Source organism: Anomaloglossus baeobatrachus, chromosome 5, assembly GCF_048569485.1.
Source record: "Anomaloglossus baeobatrachus isolate aAnoBae1 chromosome 5, aAnoBae1.hap1, whole genome shotgun sequence".
NCBI lineage: Eukaryota > Metazoa > Chordata > Amphibia > Anura > Aromobatidae > Anomaloglossus > Anomaloglossus baeobatrachus.
This window is the reverse complement of record NC_134357.1, coordinates 277,686,391-277,706,335: the sequence shown is the minus strand read 5'-3', so window position 1 is coordinate 277,706,335 and position 19,945 is coordinate 277,686,391. Positions and strand designations below refer to the sequence as shown.

The 19,945-nt window shown below is 47.8% G+C and overlaps 1 protein-coding gene across 1 annotated transcript in view; it reads right to left on the bottom strand.

Annotated features, from left to right (window-relative positions):
• TMC8 (transmembrane channel like 8) overlaps positions 1-19,945 on the bottom strand; it is a 92,374-nt gene that overhangs the window by 12,976 nt on the left and 59,453 nt on the right. The window contains exons 14-15 of the mRNA XM_075347459.1: positions 4,617-4,775; positions 2,898-2,976 (exon numbers count right to left, since the gene is read on the bottom strand). Of these exons, the coding sequence (XP_075203574.1) occupies positions 2,898-2,976; positions 4,617-4,775 (238 nt within the window). The remainder of the gene's footprint in view (positions 1-2,897; positions 2,977-4,616; positions 4,776-19,945) is intronic.

The following is a 19,945-nucleotide window of genomic DNA, read 5'->3' as shown; positions in this document are numbered from 1 at the left end:
TAGCGACGCAGTATCGCTCACAAATCGTGAGTCGTGTACTGCTCGCTAGGTTCCATAATATCGTTTAATTTAGTTGATCATCGTTTCCGTGGTAGCACACGTCGCTCCGTGTGACACCACGGGAACGATGAGCAGCTCACCTGCCTCCCGCGGCCGCCGCCGGCTCTATGTGGAAGGAAGGAGGTGGGCGGGATGTTTACGTCCCGCTCATCTCCGCTCCTCCGCTTCTATTGGCCGGCGGCCGTGTGACGTCGTTGTGACGCCGAACGTCCCTCCCACTCCAGGAAGTGGACGTTCGCCGCCCACAGCGAGGTCGCACGAGAGGTAAGTATGTGTGACGGGGGTTACCGACTTTGTGCGACACGGGCAGCGATTTGCCCGTGACGCAAAAAGGACGGGGGCGGGTACGATCGATTGTGAAATTGCACAATCGGTCGCACCGTGTAAAGCCCCCTTCACTGGTTGCTGCCAGGCCTGAACTGAAGGCACTGCTGGTTGTCTTCTCATTTTGAAGAGAAGTAAATATGGTGTGTCTTTCATTTGCTAAACTAAATTTCCTTGGTTGACCTACTGTCCTCGTTTTTTCTTGGTGCTTTTTATACTAAGAAATACATGCAGACACTTTTCCATCATTCAATACCACCACCACAACCAACTGATTGGCTCCAAATGTATTCTTCAGCAAAACAACTACCTCAAACATACAGCCAATGTCATTAACAACGATCTTCAGTGTAAAGAAGACCAAGTCCTGGAAGTGAAAAAGTCCTGAACTCAATCAACATCATTGCATGTGTGTGGAATTACATGAAGAGACAGAATAGTTTGTACAAGCCTAGATCCACATAAGATCTGTGGTTAGTTCTCCAAGAGGCTTGGAACAAACTTTCTGAAGTTCCTTCCATAAGTGTTTGCAAGTGTACCTAGAAGAATCAATGCTTTGATGATGTTTTGCAGGCAAAGAGTGATCAGGCATCACACTGAATATTGATTTGTTTAAGATTTAAGTTTTGTTCATTCACCTTGCATTTTGTTTATTGATAAAAAAAATTACTAAGTCTTCTATTCCATTCTCACTTTCTACTTGCGTGTACAGTCCCTGACAGAAGTTCTGTCGCTTATCCATGTTATGTAAATAAAAGCTTATAACCTGACTTTAAATTCATCCATTGGTTTTATAAATTACTCTTTTGAAAGCTGAAACCCTCCCAAATTTGGTTTAGATTATGAAAATAAAGTTGCTGCAAAGCTGAAATATTGATCATTTAATGAACACAGAAAGGTCAGATTTTGGCAAGACAAAAGTTTTGTCGCCCACAGAAAGTAATGTGAAATTCAAACAAATAATTAACTTCTAATACAAAAATATGTTGCATAACATTGGTGAATGAAATTGTGGTGCTATTAGAGCCATATTTAATATTTTGTGTGACTTCCATGAGCTGGAAGGACTGCATCCATGTGGTTCAACAATGATTCATACAATTTATTGATGAAGTCATCAGGAATAGCAAAGAATTCAGTCTTACATGCCTCCCAGAGTTCACCTAGATTCTTTCATTTTGTCTTAAAAGCTTCCTCTTTCATCCTTCCCCAAACATGCTCAATGATGTTCATGTCTGGTGACTGGGCTGGCCAGTCCTTGAGCACCTTGATCTTCTTTGCCAGGAGGAACTTTGTTGTAGAGATGGATGTATGAGATGCAGCACCATCCTGCTGCAGAATTTGACCTCTTTTATGATTGGGAATGTAAGAGTTAGATAATACTACTTGATATTTTATGCTATTGATATTGCCTTCCACCTTGCAAATGTTTTGCACACAACCATACTGAATGTAACCCCAGACCATGATCTTTCCACCACCAAACTTAACTGTTTTCTGGATCCATACGGAGTCCAGTAGGTCTCCTACAGTATTTGCGGCAGCTGTGGTGTAATTCAACTGAAGATTCATCAGAGAAATCCACCTTCTGCCACTTTTCCAGCATCCACCTGTTTAGCAAGCTGTGGAACTTGGCAAATGCCACACGTTTTTTTAATTGCCTTTTGTTTAGTGCTGGCTTCTGGGCTCTGATTCAACCATTAAGGCCATTTCGAGACAGAATCCTAAAAACTGTTCTAGTTGACACAGGGACTTGAGGTGACCAGGCCTTTTGGAGCTCTGCTGCAGTAGAAGAGGGTCTGGTTTTGAATTTTCAAACCAACAAACGTTCCTCCTGAGCAGTTGTCTTGCGGGGTCTGCCGGACCTTGGCTTGTCAAAAACATCTCCAGTCTCTTCAAATCTTTTTTTAATTCTTTGTACTTGACGCTGAGACACATTAAAGGTTCAAGTGAAGGTCTAGGGTGTTGGGTTTCTTTTTATACACAGCCACTAATTAACCAATCATTTAGAGAGTACAGGTGAGGATGTAAACTAGGATTGGGTGGATTATATAACAAGGCGACAAAACTTTTGTCTTGCCAAAATCTGACCTTTCTGTGTTCATTAAATGATTAATATTTCAGCTTTGCAGCAACTTTATTTTCATAACTCAAACCAAATTTGGGAGGGTTTCAGCTTTCAAAAGAGTCATTTATGAAACCAATGGATGAATTTAAAGTCAGGTTATAAGCTTTTATTTACATAACATGGATAATCAATAGAACTTCTGTCAGGGACTGTATAAAGGCTTTTAGACAAAATGTATGAATATGCAAAAGAATCATAAACATGTCTACAACGAAAAATGCGAGTCCGTTTTATATTGTGCAGACTTAGACACTTTTCACAAATATGTACCAATATATTTTTTCTATTCCTGTTTATAGATTTTTAGAAATCTGCAACTTACATCCACTGAAGGAAAACATCCCATACTGTATAACTAGTTCATTTTTTATTCATTTTTGCTTACATTAGACAGGTGGTCCCTGAGCTGTTCCACATCTAGTTCATTCTGACGGACACGGGAGACATAGCAAGTGAGAACAAGACTATAACAAAGGACAAAAAAATTTTGATTAATAGACTGTGACTGGAGTAACATTTCTGCCAGAAATGCATCTCACTCTAGAGACCCCACTCATTAGGACTGCCATGCAAAACACTGGTGTCAATGAATCGGGCTTAAGCAGGCTCGGACTGGCCCACAGGAGAACAGGAGAATTCTCCGGTGGGCCCCTTTGCAGTAGTATGTCACTTACCCCCCAAACATGATCAGTAGTTAGCACAATACACTTGATTCACTATATACAGAGAAATGAAGCATCTCGACAGTTATTTTACAAACTTCCCAGTATGTTATGATATAGGAACATAGGTAAATTTTTGACTATAATATTTGCATATAGTTGATCAGTGGGCCCCCAGAGTCAATGCTTTTGGTGGCCCTCTACCGTCCCAGTCTAAGGCGGGCTTTGCACACTGCGACATCGCAGCCCGATGCTGCGATGCCGAGTGCGATAGTGCCCGCCCCCGTCGCAGCAGCGATATGTGGTGATAGCTGGCGTAGCGAAAATTATCGCTACGCCAGCTTCACACACACACTCACCTGCCGTGCGACTTCCCTGTGGCCGGCGGCCCGCCTCCTTGTTAAGGGGGCAGGTCGTGCGGCGTCACTGTGACGTCACACGGCAGGCGGCCAATCGGAGCGGAGGGGCGGAGATGAGCAGGATGTAAACATCCTGCCCATCTCTTTCCTTCCGCATATCCTACGGAAGCCGCAGTGAGGCCGGTAGGAGATGTTCCTCGCTCCTGCGGCTTCACACACAGCGATGTGTGCTGCCGCAGGAGCGAGGAACAACATCGGACCGTCGCGTCAGCGTAATCATGGATTACGCCGACGCTGCACCGATGATACGATAACGACGCTTTTGCGCTCGTTAATCGTATCATCTAGGCTTTACACACTGCGATGTCGCATGCGATGCCGGAAGTGCGTCATTTTCAATTTGACCCCACCGACATCGCACCTGCGATGTCGCAGTGTGCAAAGCCCGCCTAACACTGGGCTCAAGTATCACTTAAAGTGATCATTGCTTGAATTGGTTCTAAAAGATTTTGCTAAGCATTTCACCGAAGATGAGTGCATATGCTTAGGACACTGGTACGGCGGTTGCACTGGAAGTCTGTGGCGGCTGGACAGGAGCCCTGCAAATCTCCTTTAATTTGTTCCTGGCACCACTTCTAATTAGTAAGCATGGTGCAACATCATAGTTGTGTCACCCCACTTGGTGACATTGTGCTGGGCCTATGAAGCAGAAGAAGCGCTGGGAATTGCGGCAGGTAGAAGGAAATTTGCAGGGCTCCTATCTGACTGCTACAGACTTCGAATGTGGCCACTGCACTGGACCAAAGTCTTTCAAATCATTTTGCTCATCCCTACACGCCACATATTGCTGCTAGACGTGGCACCGAATCTCCAGCCAATTGTTGCCATTCAACTGTGAAACAAAATCCTTGGGCCTCTGGCACTCGCACATGGATAGAGTTTCAACTATGCAGCCAACATCAGTGTGAGCACATACCGTAATATCAGGGCAGAAAGATAAAATATTAGCGATTACTAGCAGTGACACAATATCATTATAATTCATACATAACATTCTACTGGATATGACTTTGTGGGACGTACCTCAGGATTAACAGCAGTCCATAAGCACCAATGTCAGATGTTAAATACGTCAGTACAGTCAGGGCTATAGTGGGCAGTGTTGAGCGAGTACTATTTTGCACAGCTTCCCATGGAGTATTGTAGTCAGTAAACAGACCACAGGAGTGAGATGGGCGAGCACTGCCAGGAGAAATGCATGAAAAAAGAATTATTTACAATGTGAAAGGTTTAATAAGCCTGCTGTTGGACAAGCCTAGAACGGTTTCCGAAATGGCTGCCAGTGGCTATTCTCCCCATTTAGCTGAGTAGAGGTGAAGTTCACCAGTTTAAGAGTTGTCACTTGTTTTTGAAAATAACGATTTTCCATGTAAAAAAAATATACATACATTAAATTTAAATAGGTAAAATAACTTGATTATACAGTTCTAATAGACCAGTTTCCCTTAAGACAGATGTTCCCCATTCTGAGTTCTGGCAGTTTGGCTATGGTTCAGTGCACAGCCTAAGGCCTGCGACACACATCCGTGCCGCCGACACGTGTTTGTCATTTTTTTACACGTACCGGCGGCACGGAGACACGTTAAGCAATGCTACCCTATTGTAGCAGGCACACACACGTAAAACCACATGGAACGTGTGTCCGTGTGCGTTTGTACGTGTGTGCGTTTTTTAAAGCGCTGACATGTCAGTGTTTTCTCCCTCAGCACGAGTGTCACACGGCCCGCACCCGTACCACACGGGTGTAGTGTGGATGCGGTCCCGTGTGACACGCACCGGAGAAAACACACGTGTCGGTGAAAAAAAACCCAAACATTAACTCACCTTCTCCAGCCCTCCTGTCTCTGCCGCTGCTGCCTCTTGCTGCCGACCGCCGCTCATTATTCTCATTGAATATTCATTTTACTGCCTGGCAGCAGCAGCAGCGGGGAGACGGGAGGGCTGGAGACCGAGGATCAGCACCACGGACAGCAGGAAGGACCACGTGAGTATGTAAATTACCGGTTCTACGTGTGCTATCGCGGATAGCACACGTAGAACACACGTGTCCCGCACGTACCAGAGACACGTACTTACCTGCACGCAACACGCAGGGGAAATACGTGTCTCTCGGCACGTGCGTGAATTTCACGTGAGTGTGGCAGAGGCCTAGGACAGCATTTTCTGTGTCAGCACATAAATGGAGAGTGAGGAGGTGTGGTTGACTGCTTATTTCATTAGCTAAGCCAGCTGCTCTTCTCTGTCTATAAATCTGCAGTCTAGACAAAAAGACTGACGGCACTTCCAAAATGCAGTCTGAACAGGTGCAAAACTGAACATGATATACAGTAACAAAATAAGACAGTTGCACTCTGAATTGCTAGAGCATGCAAACAATGAATGCAAGATATAGATATGCTTGACGCATCTATAAGGGATAAGCAGGTTAACAGGTTCTACCCCCCATACCATATTTACTTAAATAAAGACGATAACTACGACTTTATTGCAGGAATGGCCACAGCTTTTATTTAACTGTATATATGTATACCAAACTCGTGGCTCAACATGCCACCCATTGTTAAACATAACCTTTATACATATATACCCTTATAACCAAAACCACCGATAGATCCATCCGAGAGGGAAACAACCATCATTCTTAACCCCCCGGCCGTAACCTCAAACCGGCCCAGAGGACCACCTCGGCCGTGACCAACCGGCCCAAGGTGAGGGGTAATAACGTTCCATCGTTAATGGGCCTCCGCCTGCAAGTTCCCATCCACTCCGAAGCCACTCCCCTTGAGCGACTTCGTACCAACCAACCGACTGTCGGTACTCCCAACCTCTGAGACGGACCTATCCCCCCGCTGTGACAACAAAACAAACATTTTTCTTCTATTTTTTTTTGACAAAAACCATCACCCCCTTTGTCGTTCTTTTTTTTTTTTTTTTTTTTTTTTTTCTTTATGCATATATTACTCTCCCTTTTTTTTTTTTTTTTTTTATCTTTTTCTCCTTTTTTTTTTTTTTATATAATAAGGGCGGGCGGGTGGGCACAAAGTTCAAGCGACGAAAGGGGAGGTAACACACTTTACATTCTCTTTATACCTCAAACTACGCCCCCACCCCTTCCTTGCTCTCCACCAATCCCCCCTCCAGTACCAACCACCAATCCCATGCCCCCATCTACCTCCCTCATCCCCAACCAAAACCTTTAATTCCTTACTACCCTGCACCCTCCCGATCGTCATGGGCCTGCTCACCCCTATGGGGCTCACTGCCCTTCTTGACGCATCTATAAGGGATAAGCAGGTTAACAGGTTCTACCCCCCATACCATATTTACTTAAATAAAGACGATAACTACGACTTTATTGCAAGGAATGGCCACAGCTTTTATTTAACTGTATATATGTATACCAAACTCGTGGCTCAACATGCCACCCATTGTTAAACATAACCTTTATACATATATACCCTTATAACCAAAACCACCGATAGATCCATCCGAGAGGGAAACAACCATCATTCTTAACCCCCCGGCCGTAACCTCCAAACCGGCCCAGAGGACCACCTCGGCCGTGACCAACCGGCCCAAGGTGAGGGGTAATAACGTTCCATCGTTAATTACCCCCACCCAGGACCTGCAGGACCTCCGCCTGCAAGTTCCCATCCACTCCGAAGCCACTCCCCTTGAGCGACTTCGTACCAACCAACCGACTGTCGGTACTCCCAACCTCTCAGACGGACCTATCCCCCCGCCACAGACCGGCCAAGTGACCACCTTACTTGGCCCGGGCCCCCCACACCCCAAGTGCTTGCTCCAGGCCATCCCTCAAACCCAACATCCATAAATCCAGACCCACATCGGTCAGGTGAACCCCATCTCCCCTTAGGTACTGTTCCGTGGACTCCTCCAATTCTCTATGCCGCACCACCAAACCACCATTCCGTGCCACAAACCTGCCAATTGCCCGGTTCAGCTTACTCCGAGCCCTATTAATACGGTCCACCGACCTACCAAAACGCCACTGCGTCCGAGCTATGATGTCCGACCAAACGATCACAATGCCCGGAAACGCCCTCCACAAATGTAACAGGTCCAACTTTATGTCCCTTTTCAATTCCCTTGCCGACCTTACTCCCAAATCATTCCCACCCACGTGTAAAATTAACACATCCGGGTCACGATCCATACGGCTATAATAAGCCACCTCTGGGCGCACCCTACCCCAGGTCATGCCCCGAATTCCCAGCCACTTTACTCGGGCCTCCGTCACCGACACTCCAAGCTGCCGACCATCGTGACGCACATCCGCCCGCAACGCTCCCCAATACACGTAGGAGTGCCCGAGGATCCACACAAGGCATGGCCCTACAAAATATAAACACCACGAATAAAACAGCAACAGCCAAGAAAATTGTCACATACCAGCATCAAAACACAAAACAGGAATTCCCCACCCCCGAATCATCATCTGACCAAATGAGGCCTAATATACAAGCGAAACCTGGAAGACTCCCACCTCCCAATCCGCCGGATACAATCCTCACTCAAGCCCCACCTGGCGGCTTCCGTTGCCGCCCCAATCCGGAAGGAGTGAGACCCATATTCACTTGGCTCCTCCCCCACCCGAGCTAAGGCTATCTTCAGCACCGCAATGAATTGGTAACGCGACAAGGCCAATCCGTCCGCATGCCGCAGGAAAACACCAGGGTAACCTCCGCGTACCTTTAAAAACTCCGAAACCTGTACCACCGGGCACAGTTGGTGTCCCGGTAACGCAAACAACACCACTAAGCGCCCCCGCCCCCTCTGATCTGTCTTCGAAAAACGAAGCCGACATTCCACTCTATCCTCCCCCAGCATTACATCCTCCATCATCAAACCACCCATTGCTTGCTTAGTCGGGCTGACCAATTCACCAATGCGAAAGGCCCCAAAAAACGCCAATACAAAAGCTACCGAAAACAACCCCCTCTCAAAAGGAGACGAACACAATTCCCCCAAACATCCCACTAAACGCCCCAACAAAGGCAATGACACCGGCCGCCTCATGTCACGCGACTGGGCCCCTTTCCGAAAACCCTTCATTGCCTGCCGCACCAGAAAATCCTTAGTCGCATCCCGGACCCCTTGCATCTGAAACAGGAAGGCCAATGCCGCCAGCTTGCCACCCATCACCGAAACGGACCGACCTGCCGAAAAATCCCCACTAATTAACATCAGGACCCCCAACACTCGGTCTTTGTAACCCGACTCCATGAAGTCCCTTCTTTCCAACTCTGCCCATTCCTTCCACACCGCCTGATATCGGCACCAAGTAGACTCAGACACCGATCTCCTAATCCCCTCAAAAGCTACACCGATGCCAGGTCCCACAGCCCGTCCGGGCAAGGTTCTCCATCCGCGTCCGCTCCCGGCACCAGCTTCCTGAACCTGCAAAACTGAAACCGTGATAGCGCGTCAGCCACCTCGTTTCGAATCCCTGGCACGTGCCGAGCCACCACGCAAATGTTCAACTCCAAACAACGCAACACCAAGTGCCTTAAATACCCCACAACCGGCGGGGATTTTGCCGACAGCGCATTAATGGAATGCACCACCGCCATGTTGTCACAATGCATGCAAACCCTTCTCCCGGAAAAAACGGGGCCCCATAACTCCACTGCTACAATTATGGGAAACAATTCCAGCAGCGCCAAATTCCTCACCAGACCTGCTTCCACCCAAAGCTTTGGCCATTTTCCAACACACCAGTGCGTCTGAAAAATTGCCCCAAAACCTGTCGCTCCAGCCGCATCAGTATACAACTCCAACTGGCTATTGGACACAGCCTTGCTCATCCAAAGAGTCCGACCGTTGTACCGGTCCAAGAACTTCTCCCAAACCAACAAATCCCCCTTCATCACTTTTGTCACTCTGACAAAGTGATTCGGAGCTCTTACCCCCGCGGTTGCACTTGCCAGCCTCCTATTAAATATCCGCCCCATCGGCATGATGCGACAAGCGAAATTCAATTTCCCGAGCACTGACTGCAAGTCCCGCAACCGCACCTTCTTGGCCTGATACAAAAACCGCACCGACGCCTTCAAATCCAGAAGCTTCCCCTCAGGCAATCGGCATTCCATTGCCAGTGTATCAATTTCAATACCTAAAAAACATAGAGCAGTCACCGGCCCTTCTGTTTTTTCTTTTGCCAACGGAATACCCAGGCTCCGCGCAATCCGCTCTAACGTAAACAACAACAAGGAGCAAACACGAAGAGCCCGCCGGACCCACGCAAAAGAAGTCATCCAAATAGTGAATCACTGAATGGACCCCTGCCACGTCCTTGACTACCCATTCCACAAAGGTACTAAATGCCTCAAAATGTGCACACGAAATGGAACAGCCCATCGGCAGGCAGCGATCCACATAGTATTCCCCATCCCACATACACCCTAAGAGATGAAGACTCTCTGGATGCACCGGAAGTAAACGAAAAGCTGCTTCCACATCCGCCTTTGCCATTAGGGCCCCCCGCCCGGCAGCCCTTACCAGCTCCAATGCCTTATCAAAGGATACATAAGAAACTGCCGACAACTCTGGTGATATCCCATCATTCACCGACAATCCCGCCGGATAAGATAAATGATGGATGAGCCGAAATTTGTTCGGCTCCTTCTTAGGCACCACCCCAAGGGGGGAAATCCTTAAATTGGAGAATGGCGGGTCCTGGAATGGACCCGCCATCCTCCCCAACTCCACCTCCTTTTGCAGCTTTTCCTTCACCACCGCCGGATGTTCTTTTGCGGACCTCAGATTCCCCGGGCGAAACACCGGCACCTCAGATTCAAACGGAATCCGAAAACCTTCCGTAAAACCACGTGCCAACAATTCCGCCGCTCTAACATCCGGGTACTTATTTAGATAGGGAAGCATCGCCTCTACCCTCACTGGCGTCCTCCCTTTTTCCAGACCCCTCCCCCGCCTTTCCTTTTCCTTTCTTAAAGCACCTTGCCAGGGAGTGAGAACCTCCACATCCGGAACACTCATGTTTGAAACGACATGAGGCCCCGAACTTACACTGGCCCTCGTTATATTGCCAACAAGCCCCCTTTTTCTGTCCAGCCGGGGACCCGCCGCTCGCACCCGGGCTCCCGGCACCACCTCGAAAGGGCTGAGCCGGAGCCGTCATTAGCCGCATCCACAAAGAAATATCTTTGTGTCCCCACTGAACACCAGGCCGCAGAGCCTTCCGTTGCCGGAATTGCTCGTCATATCTTAACCACCCTAATCCGCCGTATACTCTATACGCCTCCCCTATTGCGTCCATATAACCAAATAGAGCGGAACAATGCTCCGGCTCCTTTTCCCCAATCACGCTAGCCAAGATCGCAAAGGCCTGCAGCCAATTGGTAAACGTCCTCGGGATCAACCTATATCTCCGTTTTTCCTCGTCCTCCTTCTCCTTTTTTGTATCACTGGGCTTCACCTTATCCAAATTAAACTTCTCCAGGGGAAGCAGAGAAAAAATTTCCACATACTCCCCTTTCCAAATCTTGTCCCTCACTTCCTTTTTTAAATGAACCCCCAACTGACCTTCAAAACACACATAAATTTCACTCCGCGCCCTATCATCCAACCGCACAACCTCATCCTCTTTCTCTTTTTCCTTTTCCGCCTCTTTACTCGCACCCACGGCAGCCACCCCACCGGCCGCCTGTCCCGCATCTACCGCCGCGGTAGTGTCCCGCGCCGCAACCTCACGCCCCGGCGCCTCTGTCTGCACCACCTCCGAGGGGGCCACCCACGCCCCCACCGGAGCCCCAGGCCCAATCCGACTACCCCGTTCCGCCGACAACCCCTGCAACACCCCCAAAAGCTGCCCCCAAAACTCCGGGCCCGGTAGACCAGATTGACCGACCGCACTCGCCCCTTGCGCAACACTTCCCGCGGAGGAACCCCCTCCCCCGCCCGCACTACCCACAGCATTAAACATTTCTGTCGCTCGCTCACCAGGCTGCCGTTGCACCGACGTTGGCACAGCCGTGCCCCGATCATCCTGCTGTCGCTCCGTCCGACCTGTCGCCGCCATCGACTCTTCATCCCCTCCGGAGTCCGAACTGCCGCTGCCGGCCACAGGGGGGACCAGCGAGGGGACAGCCCGCACCTGGCGGCCGTCGACCCCCACGGTCACCGCACCCCGCTCCTCCGGACGCCTCCTGCTGGACCTCAGTCTCTTGGCACGACGTGGCGCCGTACCGCCGTCCATCCCTGCTGGCCTCCGGTATCCTTGCTGCGCCGCTGCTGCGTCCTCCCTGCTCATTGGGCTCCCTCCCTGCCGACTGCGGGATTGCCGTCCCGCCTCTGACAAACGCCGGGAACCCCCCCCAGCACGATCCTCGCCGGAGGGGACCGTAATCCGGGACCGCACCATGCCCGCCGGGCCACCGCACTCTTCTCCCGCTCGTCTCTGCCCGCCGCCGCACTCCACCTCCACTATCCGTCCTGAGTCGCTCCCCTGCCGTCTGCAGGGAGTCTCCACCGCCAATCCGATACGCTGGGCTCCACCCCCGGCCCGCACATCACCGGGGGTTGCCGCTACTCCGCTCCGGGACCTTGCAGGCCGCGGACCGGAAGTAGGCCTCGCCGAAGCTCCGCCCACCTCCGACCCGCGGGATTTCCGGCGAGGATTCCTCCTGGCAGCCGGCAGCTCCACTACAGCAGACGCGGGGCTCCCTCGTGCCGGAGGGTCCCCGATGGGGCTCCTTGATCTCCTTCTCCCCCCTCCACTGGGGGAGTAGCGCACCGGCGGCCGTGACCGCCGAGCACGTAGAACAGGCCCGGGCGCAGGAGCAGCAGGAATCACCACTCCAGCACCGCAAACCGCCGCCAGCTGATCCCGTAGTACGTCAGCACCCAGGACCCCCGCAGCCCCACGCACTAAGTCCATTAACGCGGCCAGGTCAGCCATCGCAGTGGGCTGCAGCACAAACGTCCTGGGGCACAAAGTTCAAGCGACGAAAGGGGAGGTAACACACTTTACATTCTCTTTATACCTCAAACTACGCCCCCACCCCTTCCTTGCTCTCCACCAATCCCCCCTCCAGTACCAACCACCAATCCCATGCCCCCATCTACCTCCCTCATCCCCAACCAAAACCTTTAACTCCTTACTACCCTGCACCCTCCCGATCGTCATGGGCCTGCTCACCCCTATGGGGCTCACTGCCCTTCTTTACTGCTAAAGGAAATGTGGGACAAATTGAGATGTTTAGCATACAAAAATCCAGTAGCCACATCAAGATATATCTCGTTTGCTGGGAACCTGCTCTGAACTGAAGCCTCTCTCTGGGTTACAAACCTCGATGTGTATGAGCAAGCAGGAACCTGCTCTAGAGAATTTGACTTGTGGCTAATGGGGGAGGGGTGCATGGTCAGAGGGCATGACTCCATAATCTAGACAAAAAGACTGACAGCACTCCCAAAATGCAGTCTGAACAGGTGCAAAACTGAACATGACATATAATAAAAAAAAGACAGTTTCACTCTGCTAAGGAATGCAAACAATGAATGCAAGAATATAGACATGCATTACTGCTTAAGGAAATCTAGGACTCTGACTCTGCACCCCTCGCCCATTAGCCACAGGTGATTTTATTCTCTAGTAACAGGTTACTACATGCCCATACATGGAGGTTTGTAACCTAGAGATAGGCTTCAGATCATTGTAGATTCCCAGTAAACGAAATATGCCTAAACGTGGTAACAGGGCAGATATATAAATAGCCATTTTTGTATGCTAAATATCTAAATTTTGGCCATTTTGGAGTAAAACTTAATTATAAGCCCTACCCTGAATATAGGCCCTAGTTGCAGTTCAATAATGAAGTGTCCATGCAGCTAAAAAGTTAAACAACACTGCAAGACACTTAAAGAAAGCAAACACCCCCAAAAGAGAGAGAAGACAAACCCCACAATCATAATTACCAGACCCTGAATGGGAGGTTATGGAACGCGAGGATATGTGGTGGAACATGTATACACACCTTGATACTGTACTACTCTCGGGACCTGGGACTCATCAATGTGTTCCACTGCAGGTCCTCCATGTGTTCCACCGCAGTCCTCGCGTTCCACAGCACTACCAGCCGGAAGCAGTATGGTACCACCGGATGTTTCTCTGTGTGTATGATGTTCCTGCGATCTGATATTTGTGTGTGTGTTTGTTTGTGTGTGTGTGAGGGTGAGTGCCAGATAGAAGCAGGGGAGGACTGCCGTGGAGCATACAAGGACCTGCTGAGATCACCTGCTGTGGATTGCAGGTGGATCAGGGAGCGATGTAGATGTCTGAGGTCTAGTAAGTATGATTCTCCTGGGGGTTGTCTGCCTTTTTTGGGAGGGTAAACTTACCCCCAGCCCTTGTTTCCTTGTTTCCCCAGAAATAAGCCCTACCCTGAAAATAAGTCCTAGGAGATTTTTTAGGGCAAAAAGCAATGTAAGACAGTGTCTTATTTTGGGGAAATTTGCAATTTAGAGAATCACCCTTTTACTACCGAAACAAGCAGTCAGCTGACCCATTCAAAAACTGCTGTGGTGACAAATGGACATATGGTAGTAAATGCTGTCCTCAAGCAGGACTTGAAGCCAAGCTTCCAGGACCTGGAGTGGAGCAGTTTCCACCGGTTTGGGGCACAAGACTAAAAGTATACTGTATATCAATAAGTTACATACCTTATTATTAAAAGATAATAAATAAGATTTTTTTTGCCTGGAAAAAACTTGAACATCTAATATATAAAGCTGAATGTGTGTGTGTGTATATGTGTGTGTGTGTGTGTGTGTGTGTGTATGTCCGGGATTGGCATCGGCACCGTCGCAGCTACAGCCACAAAATTTTGCACACTCACACATCTGGACCCCAAGAGCATCATAGGCTATGTTGTGAGGCGAAATTTTAACCACGCAAGTTCCAATTTACCATTAAATTTTGCCCCTATCTACATAATGGGGAAAAAGTGAAACGAAAAGTGTATCCGCACCATCGCATTTACAATCACAAAATTTTGCACAGACACCTCATGTGGCCCAGGGAACGTCGTAGACTATGTTTTGACAGGAAAATTTAACCCCGCGCTTTATAGTTACTCTCTAAAAAACATGCCTCCATTACAGTAAATGGAGCCTGGAACTACAGGTTATTAGTAGGAGCTGTGATTGGTTACTATAGGAACAAAAGACATTCATAGTATAAGAAGCTTATATGTGAGGTAATAAGATGTCGGTGGGGAGACGGATAGACAGAGACAGACAGAGAGACAGACAGAGACAGAGAGACAGACAGAGACAGAGACAGAGAGACAGACAGTGAAAGAGACAGAGCGATAGAGACAGACAGGGAAAGAGACAGACAGAGACAAACGGTGAAAGAGACAGACAGAGACAGACCTGGAAATAGACAGACAGAGACAGACCTGGAAAGAGACAGACCTAGAAAGAGACTGACCTGGAAAGAGACAGACCTTGAAAGAGACAGACTTGGAAAGAGACAGACGGGGAAAGAGACAGATGGGGAAAGAGACAGATGGGGAAAGAGACAGACAGACATGCAGACAGGGACAGAGACAGGCAGACAGGGAAGGAGGAGACAGCCAGAGAGACAGACAAAGATAGATGGGGAAAGACACAGACCTTGATAGAGATAGAAAGAGACAGAGAAATAGAGACAGACAGGGAAAGAGACAGACAGGAAAAGACACAGACAAAGAGACGGGGAGACAGACGGGGAAAGAGACAGATGGGAAAAGAAACAGAGAGATAGAGACAGACAAAAAAAGAGACAGAGACAGGCAGATGGGGAAAGAGACAAACGGAAAGACAGACGGGGAAAGAGACAGACGGGGAAAGAGACAGACGGGGAAAGAGATAGACCTGGAAAGAGACAGACGGAGCACATTACTTGGCCAATTTAGTTAAATCTGTGTGGAATATCTGTGGTGTTGAAATATATGTTGTGAAATGCTTCTATTAGCTTAGTTTTTGCCTCTTAATAATTACATTTCTATCTATTTGTTTTGTGGTTTTTGTGTGCAGAATAAATTTTTGTTAATACATTCTATTTTGTTAACAACAGTTATTAACCCGGGCGAAGCCGGGTAGTACAGCTAGTATCAAATAGATGAGAATCTGCTTCTGTTCATATAGTATGTAGAGTCAATGTCATCAGCCAAATCACTGTTTAGCCAACATTTCTCCCACTATACTTGGTTAAATGTTATTTCCAAAGTAGAAAATATGTGATGTGTATCTTGGGGTAAAGTGATAGGATTGGACAGGCAAAAACACAATCTATTTAGTCTGTGTTGCCACCAATGTAATATATACAGTTAGGTCCAGAAATATTTGGACAGTGACACAATTTCCGCGAGTTGGGCTCTGCATGCCACCACATTGGATTTGAAATGAAACCTCTACAACAGAATTCAAGTGCAGATTGTAACGTTTAATTTGAAGGTTTGAACAAAAATATCTGATAGAAATTGTAGGAATTGTACACATTTCTTTACAAACACTCCACATTTTAGGAGGTCAAAAGTAATTGGACAAATAAACCAAACCCAAACAAAATATTTTTATTTTCAATATTTTGTTGCGAATCCTTTGGAGGCAATCACTGCCTTAAGTCTGGAACCCATGGACATCACCAAACGCTGGGTTTCCTCCTTCCTAATGCTTTGCCAGGCCTTTACAGCCGCAGCCTTCAGGTCTTGCTTGTTTGTGGGTCTTTCCGTCTTAAGTCTGGATTTGAGCAAGTGAAATGCATGCTCAATTGGGTTAAGATCTGGTGATTGACTTGGCCATTGCAGAATGTTCCACTTTTTTGCACTCATGAACTCCTGGGTAGCTTTGGCTGTATGCTTGGGGTCATTGTCCATCTGTACTATGAAGCGCCGTCCGATCAACTTTGCGGCATTTGGCTGAATCTGGGCTGAAAGTATATCCCGGTACACTTCAGAATTCATCCGGCTACTCTTGTCTGCTGTTATGTCATCAATAAACACAAGTGACCCAGTGCCATTGAAAGCCATGCATGCCCATGCCATCACGTTGCCTCCACCATGTTTTACATAGGATGTGGTGTGCCTTGGATCATGTGCCATTCCCTTTCTTCTCCAAACTTTTTTCTTCCCATCATTCCTGGTACAGGTTGATCTTTGTCTCATCTGTCCATAGAATACTTTTCCAGAACTGAGCTGGCTTCATGAGGTGTTTTTCAGCAAATTTAACTGTGGCCTGTCTATTTTTGGAATTGATGAATGGTTTGCATCTAGATGTGAACCCTTTGTATTTACTTTCATGGAGTCTTCTCTTTACTGTTGACTTAGAGACAGATACACCTACTTCACTGAGAGTGTTCTGGACTTCAGTTGATGTTGTGAACGGGTTCTTCTTCACCAAAGAAAGTATGCGGCGATCATCCACCACTGTTGTCATCCGTGGACGCCCAGGCCTTTTTGAGTTCCCAAGCTCACCAGTCAATTCCTTTTTTCTCAGAATGTACCCGACTGTTGATTTTGCTACTCCAAGCATGTCTGCTATCTCTCTGATGGATTTTTTCTTTTTTTTCAGCCTCAGGATGTTCTGCTTCACCTCAATTGAGAGTTCCTTAGACCGCATGTTGTCAGTCCACAGCAACAGCTTCCAAATGCAAAACCACACACCTGTAATCAACCCCAGACCTTTTAACTACTTCATTGATTACAGGTTAACGAGGGAGACGCCTTCAGAGTTAATTGCAGCCCTTAGAGTCCCTTGTCCAATTACTTTTGGTCCCTTGAAAAAGAGGAGGCTATGCATTACAGAGCTATGATTCCTAAACCCTTTCTCCGATTTGGATGTGAAAACTCTCATATTGCAGTTGGGAGTGTGCACTTTCAGCCCATATTATATATATAATTGTATTTCTGAACATGTTTTTGTAAACAGCTAAAATAACAAAACTTGTGTCACTGTCCAAATATTTCTGGCCCTGACTGTACGAGAACTGTCAACCAGGCCAATAAAGATAATATAGATAATAGACCACCAAGCTTACACAATACCCATTTCCCAAATAAATTATTACTCCAATAAAAAGTCCATTACTGCATTTCTGGCATTTCTAGCACTCCAGGGGTGCAACTTACGGCCTCATTCACACAGTAGTATTTTTGCATCAGTGGTTGTATGCCAAAACCAGGAGTGGAACTTACAGAAAAAAACTACAATTGAAATATTGTCCCCTGTTTGTTGTACTAGAGACACTCCTAGTTTTGGCATATAAAAACTGATCAAAAATACTGACGTGTGAATTAGGCCTAAATTTCCCAATTTTGCATTTTGAAATGTTGGTAAGTATGGAGACTATAAGTGTGCAGCATGTGAACACAGAGAAGATCTGTGCTGCCGTCATATTTCATTCTGAATATTGTTATTTAAGTAACAATGTAACATAGATTTTGTGTATTATAGAGCTGCAGAAGGAGACTAGAGCAGCAGCAACAGATGTAAACGCTGTCACAGCCTTCTCCGCAGTATGGTGTGGTTACTGCTCACTCTGTCTGTATGTAGTAACAAGCTCACGTTGGCTCTTAACCCTAGTCTGGTACCATGGGGTCAATGTGACTAGAGATGAGCGAACCAGAGGTTTGTTTTTCGAATCAAACACCAACTAAAAAACACAGGGCTCAGGTTCGGAGTTTGGATGCTTTATGTGCAACTTAACTCGCGTGATCAACGCTGTGCTCAGGTACGCTCGGTGCTCAGCCCTGTGCGAGCCTCTTGCTGTGATTGAACAGTGCACACTGGGGCAACGGCGTGCTTGGATGTAGTGTGCCACAAAACAAGTATGAAAAAGCCCACCGCCCTCCCCCGGAAATGATCTGCTTACGGCTGGTTGTAGGTGGGCGGAGACTCAATCTATCAATCAGTGTTTCCAAACCTCATTGTGCAAGGTTCGGTCACAAAGAGGTTCGGTTTGTTTGCGGTCTGCGAACCGAACCTCCATAGGTTCGCTCATGTCTAAATGTGACCCAATACAGATTGGTACAAATAGTAATTTTTTTCATGGTACCAGACAAGGGTTTAAAAACAGCCATAATCATCTCTAGAAAATAACTCCTGCACTAGAAAATGTACTCTTTAGAGGTAGCTGTTTTCTCCCGTTTAGGTGGGCTGCATAAGACACAAAGCTCTCTAATCACCACATTCAAAAATGCAATTCACACATTTCGTTCAGTCCTCACCTCCGCTAAACACGATTACTTCAGAAACCTCATATCCTCTCTAACACACAACCCCAAACAGTTATTCAACACTTTCAACTCCCTCCTTCGCCCACCACTGCCCCCTCCAACCTCCCTCATTTCTGCAGAAGACTTTGCCACCTATTTCCAAGAAAAAATCGACCTAATAAGGCAAGTCTTCTCTGCTCAGCCACCACAACCCCTTCATGTAGCTGACCACTGCCCCTCCCCCATAAACTTCCTCCCCAACATCACCGAAGGAGAGCTTGCACGTCTGCTCTCAAAAGCGCACCTCACCACCTGCGCACTTGACCCCATGCCATCCCACCTCCTTCCCAACCTCACCACCATCCTTATTCCAGCCTTAACCCATCTCTTCAACCTATCTTTAACGACTGGAACCTTCCCCTCTGCCTTTAAACATGCAACAGTCACACCTATCCTAAAGAAACCTTCCCTCGATCCAACCTCTACTACCAGCTACCGCCCCATATCACTACTCCCACTTGCCTCAAAACTCCTGGAACAGCATGTCCATGCTGAACTTTCCTCCCACCTCTCCTCTAACGCTCTCTTTGACAACCTACAGTCCGGCTTCCGTCCACATCACTCCACCGAAACTGCCCTGACTAAAATCACAAATGACTTGCTTACTGCCAAAGCGAACAAGCACTTCTCTATACTCCTACTCCTAGACCTGTCCTCAGCCTTCGATACCGTTGACCACTCCCTCCTATTACAGACCCTCTCTTCCCTTGGTGTCAGAGATCTTGCCCTCTCTTGGATCTCTTCATACCTCTCAAATCGCACTTTTAGTGTCTCCCACTCCCACACAACCTCTTCATCCCACCATCTCTCTGTTGGCGTCCCTCAAGGCTCTGTCCTAGGACCCCTACTTTTCTCTATCTACACATTTGGCCTGGGACAACTCATAAAGTCCCATGGCTTCCAATACCACCTATATGCCGACGACACCCAGATCTACCTCTCTGGCCCAGATGCCACATCTCTGCTGTCCAAAATCCCGAAATGTCTATCTGCTATATCCTCCTTCTTCTCCTCTCGCTTCCTAAAGCTCAATGTGGCCAAAACTGAACTAAT